General features: G+C 48.1%; 1 protein-coding gene across 4 annotated transcripts in view; it reads left to right on the forward strand.

Moving 5' to 3' along the window:
- LOC137310114 (protein SSUH2 homolog) overlaps positions 1-13,190 on the forward strand; it is a 116,033-nt gene that overhangs the window by 63,504 nt on the left and 39,339 nt on the right. For 3 of the 4 annotated variants that reach the window (XM_067978079.1, XM_067978077.1, XM_067978080.1), the window contains exons 2-4: positions 7,411-7,509; positions 8,232-8,304; positions 8,967-9,096. In XM_067978079.1, the coding sequence (XP_067834180.1) occupies positions 7,411-7,509; positions 8,232-8,304; positions 8,967-9,096 (302 nt within the window). Of the gene's footprint in view, positions 1-2,551; positions 3,082-7,410; positions 7,510-8,231; positions 8,305-8,966; positions 9,097-13,190 lie in introns of those variants that run through there. The other variant, XM_067978078.1, reaches the window with a different exon arrangement.

The following is a 13,190-nucleotide window of genomic DNA, read 5'->3' on the forward strand; positions in this document are numbered from 1 at the left end:
ATGAAAGAGCCCTATCACAAAAGCCAGTCAAGAATGGGCAAGACGTGGCAGTAGTGGTGACAATGATCACATTTAATGTGAATATAACAAAAAACAAATCTCAATAAAGAACATGACGGTCTGTCAGACACCCTTGTGCATCCCCTTCGTGATCACAAATCCTTAGCCTTTCTCTTCCTACTACTCCTACGTGGTACATCCCCTGTGGCTGCAGCAGAGGTAGTGGCAGGTTGCTCATGTTCATGCCCTGACTGCTTAGATGCTTTCGGCCTACGCCCTCTGGGTTTTGGAGCCCATGAGGGCCCCTCCAAAGACTGCTCCACCTGCACCTGTGCAGGGGCAGACTAGGCCACCTGGAGAGGAGACAGCATTGCGGGTACTGGTTGAGAGGTGGGCAACAGGTGAGACGTGGGAGCACTTTGAGTGGCGTCCCCACTTCCATGACCCCTTTCGCCATCATCCCTCCCCTGGGCCAGGCCCACACCACTCCTACCACCATGCTGGAGAACAGTTGGAGGACATGTGTGATGCCTTGGAAGGCCACTTCTAAAGTATCTGTCAGCCTGTTTAAGGCGGCAGAATGTTGTTCACCCTGAGTGTGAATAGCCGTCATCAGGGCCTGAATGGACTCATTTGTGAGCCGTGCATGAAGCTCAACAGAGGCTAGCCTTCCCTCCATCACAGACATTCCCGCACTTACCTGCGATACTATCTCAGACATTTCCGCACTTACCTGAGACACTATCTCAAACAATTGCTCACGTCCTGTGACAGTATCTCAGACATTCCCTCACGTCCCTGTGACACTATCTCAAACAATTGCTCACGTCCCTGTGACAGTATCTCAGAGATTCCCTCACGTCCCTGTGACACTATCTCAGAGATTCCCTCACGTCCCTGTGACACTATCTCAGAGATTCCCTCACGTCCCTGTGACACTATCTCAGAGATTCCCTCACGTCCTGTGACAGTATCTCAGAGATTCCCTCACGTCCCTGTGACACTATCTCAGAGATTCCCTCACGTCCCTGTGACACTATCTCAGAGATTCCCTCACGTCCCTGTGACACTATCTCAGAGATTCCCTCACGTCCCTGTGACACTATCTCAGAGATTCCCTCACGTCCTGTGACAGTATCTCAGAGATTCCCTCACGTCCCTGTGACACTATCTCAGAGATTCCCTCACGTCCCTGTGACACTATCTCAGAGATTCCCTCACGTCCCTGTGACACTATCTCAGAGATTCCCTCACGTCCCTGTGACACTATCTCAGAGATTCCCTCACGTCCCTGTGACACTATCTCAGAGATTCCCTCACGTCCCTGTGACACTATCTCAGAGATTCCCTCACGTCCCTGTGACACTATCTCAGAGATTCCCTCACGTCCCTGTGACACTATCTCAGAGATTCCCTCACGTCCCTGTGACACTATCTCAGAGATTCCCTCACGTCCCTGTGACACTATCTCAGAGATTCCCTCACGTCCCTGTGACACTATCTCAGAGATTCCCTCACGTCCTGTGACAGTATCTCAGAGATTCCCTCACGTCCCTGTGACACTATCTCAGAGATTCCCTCACGTCCCTGTGACACTATCTCAGAGATTCCCTCACGTCCCTGTGACACTATCTCAGAGATTCCCTCACGTCCCTGTGACACTATCTCAGAGATTCCCTCACGTCCTGTGACAGTATCTCAGAGATTCCCTCACGTCCCTGTGACACTATCTCAGAGATTCCCTCACGTCCCTGTGACACTATCTCAGAGATTCCCTCACGTCCCTGTGACACTATCTCAGAGATTCCCTCACGTCCCTGTGACACTATCTCAGAGATTCCCTCACGTCCCTGTGACACTATCTCAGAGATTCCCTCACGTCCCTGTGACACTATCTCAGAGATTCCCTCACGTCCCTGTGACACTATCTCAGAGATTCCCTCACGTCCCTGTGACACTATCTCAGAGATTCCCTCACGTCCCTGTGACACTATCTCAGAGATTCCCTCACGTCCCTGTGACACTATCTCAGAGATTCCCTCACGTCCCTGTGACACTATCTCAGAGATTCCCTCACGTCCCTGTGACACTATCTCAGAGATTCCCTCACGTCCCTGTGACACTATCTCAGAGATTCCCTCACGTCCCTGTGACACTATCTCAGAGATTCCCTCATGTCCCTGTGACACTATCTCAGAGATTCCCTCCTGTACCTGTGACACTATCTCAGAGATTCCCTCATGTCCCTGTGACACTATCTCAGAGATTCCCTCCTGTACCTGTGACACTATCTCAGAGATTCCCTCCCTTACCTGTGCCACCATTCCACTAATGCAGGAGTTGGACTCCTCCATCCTCTGCGCGATTGTGGAGAGTGTGTGTGGCATCTGTTCCAGCACCTCGCAAATGTGCTGCTGTCCCTCGATCATTCTCCTTTTAAAGGATGGCCCCCAGGGTTCAGCATCTGTGTCCAGCTGAGCAGAGCCTGGAGAGGAGTGCTCCCACCGACACGGACTCTCCGCAGCTGCCCCTGCCACCAGTGTCTGCTCGTGCTCACCTGTGTGGTAACTCACTAGGACTCACCGAGGTGTGAGTATCTGCGCTGGTGGATGGTTCACTAAGATGTGACGGTGCGCCCCCAGAGGCCGGGAGCTCCTCTGAGGAATCGCCCTCTCCCATCACTGCAGTCGTTGAAGGGCCTGTAAGAGAACAGAAGGCAATATTAAGATCATCACAGATGTGTCATATTGCGATGAGCATACTGAGATGTTCAATATGCCAATCATTGTTAACATCAATTCATGGTGTGTGTGATGAATGTTAAAGTTGTCTCACCAGAAGTTTGTGGGGTGCCAATCTCGACTCGAGGGTGTGACTGATCTCCAGATCCTCCTCCTCCTCCGTCTCTGTGAGGACCACTATTTGTTGTGGCCCCCTCCAGTCCTCGCCCTCTCACATGTATTTTGAGCTCTCTCCTAGAAGGGGAGAAAGTACAGACGTGTGAGTGAGTGATGGTGAAGTGGTCAGCTGATGAATGCATTGCTTTGGGTGAGGCTGACCGTGAAAGAGATGCATCAGAGGGTGAGTATGAGACAGAGACATTACATTGGATCAGGATTGTGTTGAGTGGTAGTGGTGGGATCACAAATGGGGAGGTGAGGAAGTGCTCAGGAAGTGCAGGTAAGTTAAGGATGAGCTGTAATCGGGTGTGAGGAGTGATGTGATGGAGTAGTCTTGGCAGTGCAGAATGAATTGGTGGGAGGGTGGGGGTGGAGGGTGATGTGGAACACGGAGTGTAGGAGAATCAGTAAGTGTACTCACTTTTGCTGACCTGGTTAGGTCATTGAAACACTTCCTGCACTGAACCCAGGGTCGGGATATGTTGCTTCTGCTGGTGACCTCCTCTGCCACCTCGAGCCAGGCCTCCTTCATGGCAGAAGCAGGGCGCTTCCTCCTGTCGACCAGGTAAAATAGTTCCCTCCTCCTCACCCCGGCCAGTAGCACCTGAAGTGAGGCATCGCTGAATCTTGGAGCAGCCACGCCCCTGTGCTGCTCCATTGGGCCTTCTGGCTCTTTGTTCCAGCAAAATCCATTGGAGCAATGGCCCTTTAAATCTAGATGCACCAGCTGACAGCCTGTCATGCGGGTGCACAGTCCGCCCACTGCGCAGCTTTCGGACGGCAAACCCGGAAGCCACGTTAAGGGGCACCAATTAAGTCGTGATCACGTGGGGAACGGTTAGTTTTTATTATTCGGGTTTGCCGCACGCCCTTTGACCCCCACCCCCGCTGCCATCCTGGCACCCTTTGAAAATCGAGCCCCATATATACACACACAGTATATACACACACATAATATATATACACACACAGTATATACACACATAATATATACACACACACAGTATATACACACACACAGTATATACACACACACAGTATATACACACACACAGTATATACACACACATAATATATACACACACACAGTATATACACACACAGTATATACACACACATAATATATACACACACACAGTATATACACACACATAATATATACACACACACAGTATATACACACACAGTATATACACACACATAATATATATACACACACAGTATATACACACATAATATATACACACACACAGTATATACACACACACAGTATATACACACACACAGTATATACACACACACAGTATATACACACACACAGTATATACACACACATAATATATACACACACACAGTATATACACACACAGTATATACACACACATAATATATACACACACACAGTATATACACACATAATATATACACACACACAGTATATACACACACAGTATATACACACACACAGTATATACACACACACAGTATATACACACACAGTATATACACACACACAGTATATACACACACAGTATATACACACACACAGTATATACACACACATAATATATATACACACACAGTATATACACACATAATATATACACACACACAGTATATACACACACACAGTATATACACACACACAGTATATACACACACATAATATATACACACACACAGTATATACACACACAGTATATACACACACATAATATATACACACACACAGTATATACACACATAATATATACACACACACAGTATATACACACAGTATATACACACACACAGTATATACACACACACAGTATATACACACACAGTATATACACACACACAGTATACACACACACAGTATATACACACACATAATATATACACACACACACAGTATATACACACACATAATATATACACACACACAGTATATACACACACATAATATATACACACACATTATATATACACACACATTATATATACACACACATAATATATACACACACATAATATATACACACACATTATATATACACACATAATATATACACACACACAGTATATACACACACATAATATATACACACACAGTATATACACACACATAATATATACGCACACAGTATATACACACACATAATATATACACACACATAATATATACACACACACAGTATATACACACACATAATATATACACACACATAATATATACACACATAATATATACACACACACAGTATATACACACACATAATATATACACACACAGTATATACACACACACAGTATATACACACACATAATATATACACACACAGTATATACACACACACAGTATATACACACACACAGTATATACACACACATAATATATACACACACACAGTATATACACACACATAATATATACACACACACAGTATATACACACACATAATACACACACACAGTATATACACACACATAATATATACACACACACAGTATATACACACACATAATATATACACACACATAATATATACACACACACAGTATATACACACACATAATATATACACACACAGTATATACACACACATAATATATACACACACACAGTATACACACACATAATATATACACACACAGTATATACACACACATAATATATACACACACAGTATATACACACACATAATATATACACACACACAGTATATACACACACATAATATATACACACACAGTATATACACACACATAATATATACACACACACAGTATATACACACACATAATATATACACACACACAGTATACACACACATAATATATACACATACAGTATATACACACACACAGTATATACACACACATAATATATACACACACAGTATATACACACACAATATATACACACACACAGTATATACACACACATAATATACACACACACATAATATATACACACACACAGTATATACACACACATAATATATACACACACATAATATATACACACACATAATATATACACACACACAGTATACACACACATAATATATACACACACAGTATATACACACATACAGTATATACACACACATAATATATACACACACAGTATATACACACACATAATATATACACACAGTATATACACACACATAATATATACACACACATAATATATACACACACATAATATATACACACACATAATATATACACACACATAATATATACACACACATAATATATACACACACATAATATATACACACACACAGTATATACACACACATAATATATACACACAGTATATACACACACACAGTATATACACACATAATATATACACACACACACAGTATATACACACACATAATATATACACACACAGTATATACACACACACAGTATATGCACACACATAATATAAACACACACACAGTATATACACACACATAATATATACACACACACAGTATATACACACACATAATATACACACACACACAGTATATACACACACATAATATATACACACACACAGTATATACACACACATAATATATACACACACATAATATATACACACACACAGTATATACACACACATAATATATACACACACAGTATATACACACACATAATATATACACACACACAGTATACACACACATAATATATACACACACAGTATATACACACACACAGTATATACACACACATAATATATACACACACACAGTATATACACACACATAATATATACACACACATAATGTATATATAAGCAAAGTGGACAGTATCGAATTGACCGTCCGTTATACCCCCTGTCCATTATACTCCCCGCCCAATATTCAGTTCCAATGCCATCAAAGCTGTCAGCCGTGGGTAGCACTCTCGTCTCTGAGTCAGAAGGTTGTGGGTTCAAGTCCCACTCCAGAGGCTTGAGCACATAATCCAGGCTGACACTCCAGTACTGAGGGAGTGCTGCACTGTCAGAGGTGCCATCTCTTGAATGAGACGTTAAACCGAGGCCCTGTCTGCCTTCTCAGTGGACCTAAAAGATCCCGTGGAACTATTTGAAGAAGAGTTATCCCCAGTGTCCTGACCAAAATTTATCCCTCAACCAACATCAGTGAAAGCAGATTATCTGGTCATTATGACCTTGCTGTGTGTAAATTGGCTGCCATTACAACAGTGACTGCACTTCAGGAGTACTTAATTGGCTGTAAAGCACTTTGGGACGTACTGAGGTTGTGAAAGGCGCTATATAAATGCAAGTCTGCCTTTCTTCAATAGACCAGAATACCAAGCGGGGTGTATAACGGACGGCCCATTCGACACTGCCTGTTTTGCGCTGACGACCCAGACGGATTTCCACCCCCATGTGTAAAACCAGTGACTTTATATAAAGTATTGGATAGGTCCAGCTCACTAAGGTCAGCCAGAGTAGTTCCAGAGGGCCCCTTGTCATCACCAACACCCTTTTAACTGTCCTGATCTCGTGCAGATGGACCTGAGGACTTGGAGGATGAGGAAGGCCCAACAGCGCCCCCTATTGAAATGCTGGACAACGTGACGGGCTACGAGGGAACTGTTGCAGGAGGTGGTATGTATGGACTGAAATATCTACACACGTAACCCACAGGTACAGTGAAGTGCGAGCACTGGAGTACATAGCCTCTCACCGATTCTCGGACAGCGATCTCTCCATTAATGCTCCAGACAAAAGGAATATTGTTAAGAGACGGAGTAGGATCTTATCCCAGAAACCGCTGCCCAGATCTCCTCAGTTGGTAAGTTCACTGTCTGGTATTGATCTGAGCCAGGCAAACCAGGGAAGTCAGAGGTTCAATCCCTGTTCTGTGCTGAGCCAACCATTTCAGTCCGGGGGTGTGGGGGTGGTGGCAGCAATGCCCCTGGCCTGCGGAGGGTCCCTCCTCCTGATCGCTATCCGGTGACTCCCACTGGAAATTCCAGGTGTGGACAGGATCGGCTGCGAAGCCCCTCACGGTCAAACAGCTTGCCAACACTCACCACCCGAACTCACGCGTGAAGAATGGCCACTTGGGCGAAGTACTGGAGGGCAGCCTGGCGCATGTGGAACCCGTACCCCTGCCACGGGCCTGGGTGTTCACCACAGGGGCAGAGAACACAGGGTGAAGCCTATAATTCACCCCAAAGAATGCCAGAGGCTATTCAACATCAGCAAACTTCATTTTTGGTATCTGGCCCATTGAGTGAAGTCCAGCACCTCGTCCCTCATTCTGGATATTTAGTCGGGTGTAAATGGTGGGACTTTGAGAATTGAACCTTTCTTATTGGTTACAGATGGAAACTACATATCTCCACCAGTTCACCTCTCAGACAAGCAGGAGCGGCCGCAGCCCCAGCTAGAGTGGAGGTACAGTGTCTGCTCAGGGGGGGTCATAAACAGTCAGCCCTCACTCACACCATTAACACACTAGAGGGAGACTCTCTCGACTCAGTTCAAAAATATCACCCATTTCAACCTCTCTCACTCTTTAAAATAGTCTCTGTCTTCGGTCCCACATGTCACTCCCTATATTTCTCAGTGTTGGAGACTCAGTCACCATCATTATTAAAGTGGCTGCTTGATTCGATGATTAATGATTATGACGGTTTAAAGCTGCATTAGAGCAAAAGAATCAGCAATTCATTCCCTTGGACAACCTCTACTTTTAAACCTTCAATCTCCAACCTCCCCTTGGCTGGTCGGTTTTGTCTGTTTTCAGCTCACACACCGTGATACTGAAACAAACACGAACATTATAGTAATAAATCTACTCAAACACCAGGAAACTCCAGTCTCCCTGAGCTGGTCGGTTTTGCTTGTTTTTAATTCACGCACCGTGACGGTGGAACTGGGCAATGTTATAACGACCAGATCATCTGTTTTTTTGTGAAGTTGGTTGAGGGATATATTTTGGCCAGGACACCGGGGGAGGACTCTCCTGCCAACCGGAGTGAAGATGGGGATAAAGCTTTTACTGGAAACCCCTGGGAAGCAGACTTGACATTCCTGCGACTGTTTATTTCCCCCAGAATTCCCTCCATCACTGAAGATGCAGCGAGAGAGGCATTAACGCAGTTTGCTGCTGCTCACTGCTGTTACAGCACTGGTCCTGCCCGAGACATGGTCTTTCAGGATCTCACACCATTCAACATGTACAGGGTAAGACACTCGTTTCAACATCAACATCTTCCTCCCCCCGCCCCCCGTTTCCCCCTCCCACTCCCCGCCAGACTCGATTCTGTCCACTGCAGGATTGCACCATTCCATTTCAGAGAGATGGGCTGTGAGTGACCCTGGTGATGGGGAGATGGGCTGTGAGTGACTCTGGTGATGGGGAGATGGGCTGTGAGTGACTCTAGTGATGGGGAGATGGGCTGTGAGTGACTGGTGATGGGGTGATGGGCTGTGAGTGACTCTAGTGATGGGGAGATGGGCTGTGAGTGACTGGTGATGGGGAGATGGGCTGTGAGTGACTGGTGATGGGGAGATGGGCTGTGAGTGACTCTAGTGATGGGGAGATGGGCTGTGAGTGACTCTAGTGATGGGGAGATGGGCTGTGAGTGACTCTAGTGATGGGGAGATGGGCTGTGAGTGACTCTAGTGATGGGGAGATGGGCTGTGAGTGACTCTAGTGATGGGGAGATGGGCTGTGAGTGACCCTAGTGATGGGGAGATGGGCTGTGAGTGACCCTGGTGATGGGGAGATGGGCTGTGAGTGACTCTAGTGATGGGGAGATGGGCTGTGAGTGACTCTAGTGATGGGGAGATGGGCTGTGAGTGACTCTGGTGATGGGGAGATGGGCTGTGAATGACTCTGGTGATGGGGAGATGGGCTGTGAGTGACCCTGGTGATGGGGTAGTGGGCTGTGAGTGACCCTGGTGATGGGGAGATGGGCTGTGAGTGACCCTGGTGATGGGGAGATGGGCTGTGAGTGACTCTAGTGATGGGGAGATGGGCTGTGAGTGACTGGTGATGGGGAGATGGGCTGTGAGTGACCCTACTGATGGGGAGATGGGCTGTGAGTGACTCCAGTGATGGGGAGATGGGCTGTGGGTGACTCTAGTGATGGGGAGATGGGCTGTGAGTGACTCGAGTGATGGGGAGATGGGCTGTGAGTGACTGGTGATGGGGAGATGGGCTGTGAGTGACTGGTGATGGGGAGATGGGCTGTGAGTGACTGGTGATGGGGAGATGGGCTGTGAGTGACTCTAGTGATGGGGAGATGGGCTGTGAGTGACTCTAGTGATGGGGAGATGGGCTGTGAGTGACTGGTGATGGGGAGATGGGCTGTGAGTGACTGGTGATGGGGAGATGGGCTGTGAGTGACTCTAGTGATGGGGAGATGGGCTGTGAGTGACTCTAGTGATGGGGAGATGGGCTGTGAGTGACTCTAGTGATGGGGAGATGGGCTGTGAGTGACTCTGGTGATGGGGAGATGGGCTGTGAGTGACTCTAGTGATGGGGAGATGGGCTGTGAGTGACTCTAGTGATGGGGAGATGGGCTGTGAGTGACTCTAGTGATGGGGAGATGGGCTGTGAGTGACTCTAGTGATGGGGAGATGGGCTGTGAGTGACCCTAGTGATGGGGAGATGGGCTGTGAGTGACTCTGGAGATGGGGAGATGGGCTGTGAGTGACTCTGGAGATGGGGAGATGGGCTGTGAGTGACTCTAGTGATGGGGAGATGGGCTGTGAGTGACTCTAGTGATGGGGAGATGGGCTGTGAGTGACTGGTGATGGGGAGATGGGCTGTGAGTGACTCTAGTGATGGGGAGATGGGCTGTGAGTGACCCTAGTGATGGGGAGATGGGCTGTGAGTGACTCTAGTGATGGGGAGATGGGCTGTGAGTGACTCTAGTGATGGGGAGATGGGCTGTGAGTGACCCTACTGATGGGGAGATGGGCTGTGAGTGACTCTGGTGATGGGGAGATGGGCTGTGAGTGACTCTAGTGATGGGGAGATGGGCTGTGAGTGACTCTAGTGATGGGGAGATGGGCTGTGAGTGACCCTGGTGATGGGGAGATGGGCTGTGAGTGACTCTAGTGATGGGGAGATGGGCTGTGAGTGACTCTAGTGATGGGGAGATGGGCTGTGAGTGACTCTGGTGATGGGGAGATGGGCTGTGAATGACTCTGGTGATGGGGAGATGGGCTGTGAGTGACCCTGGTGATGGGGTAGTGGGCTGTGAGTGACCCTGGTGATGGGGAGATGGGCTGTGAGTGACCCTGGTGATGGGGAGATGGGCTGTGAGTGACTCTAGTGATGGGGAGATGGGCTGTGAGTGACTGGTGATGGGGAGATGGGCTGTGAGTGACTCTAGTGATGGGGAGATGGGCTGTGAGTGACTCTAGTGATGGGGAGATGGGCTGTGGGTGACTCTAGTGATGGGGAGATGGGCTGTGAGTGACTCTAGTGATGGGGAGATGGGCTGTGAGTGACTGGTGATGGGGAGATGGGCTGTGAGTGACTGGTGATGGGGAGATGGGCTGTGAGTGACTGGTGATGGGGAGATGGGCTGTGAGTGACTCTAGTGATGGGGAGATGGGCTGTGAGTGACTCTAGTGATGGGGAGATGGGCTGTGAGTGACTGGTGATGGGGAGATGGGCTGTGAGTGACTGGTGATGGGGAGATGGGCTGTGAGTGACTCTAGTGATGGGGAGATGGGCTGTGAGTGACTCTAGTGATGGGGAGATGGGCTGTGAGTGACTCTAGTGATGGGGAGATGGGCTGTGAGTGACTCTGGTGATGGGGAGATGGGCTGTGAGTGACTCTAGTGATGGGGAGATGGGCTGTGAGTGACTCTAGTGATGGGGAGATGGGCTGTGAGTGACTCTAGTGATGGGGAGATGGGCTGTGAGTGACTCTAGTGATGGGGAGATGGGCTGTGAGTGACTCTAGTGATGGGGAGATGGGCTGTGAGTGACTCTGGAGATGGGGAGATGGGCTGTGAGTGACTCTGGAGATGGGGAGATGGGCTGTGAGTGACTCTAGTGATGGGGAGATGGGCTGTGAGTGACTCTAGTGATGGGGAGATGGGCTGTGAGTGACTCTAGTGATGGGGAGATGGGCTGTGAGTGACTCTAGTGATGGGGAGATGGGCTGTGAGTGACCCTAGTGATGGGGAGATGGGCTGTGAGTGACTGGTGATGGGGAGATGGGCTGTGAGTGACTGGTGATGGGGAGATGGGCTGTGAGTGACTCTAGTGATGGGGAGATGGGCTGTGAGTGACTCTAGTGATGGGGAGATGGGCTGTGGGTGACTCTAGTGATGGGGAGATGGGCTGTGAGTGACTCTAGTGATGGGGAGATGGGCTGTGAGTGACTCTAGTGATGGGGAGATGGGCTGTGAGTGACTGGTGATGGGGAGATGGGCTGTGAGTGACTCTAGTGATGGGGAGATGGGCTGTGAGTGACTGGTGATGGGGAGATGGGCTGTGAGTGACTCTAGTGATGGGGAGATGGGTTGTGAGTGACTCTAGTGATGGGGAGATGGGCTGTGAGTGACTCTAGTGATGGGGAGATGGGCTGTGAGTGACTCTAGTGATGGGGAGATGGGTTGTGGGTGACTGGTGATGGGGAGATGGGCTGTGGGTGACTCTAGTGATGGGGAGATGGGCTGTGAGTGACTGGTGATGGGGAGATGGGCTGTGAGTGACTGGTGATGGGGAGATGGGCTGTGAGTGACTCTAGTGATGGGGAGATGGGCTGTGAGTGACCCTAGTGATGGGGAGATGGGCTGTGAGTGACTCTAGTGATGGGGAGATGGGCTGTGAGTGACTCTAGTGATGGGGAGATGGGCTGTGAGTGACCCTACTGATGGGGAGATGGGCTGTGAGTGACTCTGGTGATGGGGAGATGGGCTGTGAGTGACTCTAGTGATGGGGAGATGGGCTGTGAGTGACTCTAGTGATGGGGAGATGGGCTGTGAGTGACCCTGGTGATGGGGAGATGGGCTGTGAGTGACTCTAGTGATGGGGAGATGGGCTGTGAGTGACTCTAGTGATGGGGAGATGGGCTGTGAGTGACTCTGGTGATGGGGAGATGGGCTGTGAATGACTCTGGTGATGGGGAGATGGGCTGTGAGTGACCCTGGTGATGGGGTAGTGGGCTGTGAGTGACCCTGGTGATGGGGAGATGGGCTGTGAGTGACCCTGGTGATGGGGAGATGGGCTGTGAGTGACTCTAGTGATGGGGAGATGGGCTGTGAGTGACTGGTGATGGGGAGATGGGCTGTGAGTGACTCTAGTGATG

Source organism: Heptranchias perlo, unplaced genomic scaffold (genome assembly GCF_035084215.1).
Source record: "Heptranchias perlo isolate sHepPer1 unplaced genomic scaffold, sHepPer1.hap1 HAP1_SCAFFOLD_219, whole genome shotgun sequence".
NCBI classification, from domain to species: Eukaryota; Metazoa; Chordata; class Chondrichthyes; order Hexanchiformes; family Hexanchidae; genus Heptranchias; species Heptranchias perlo.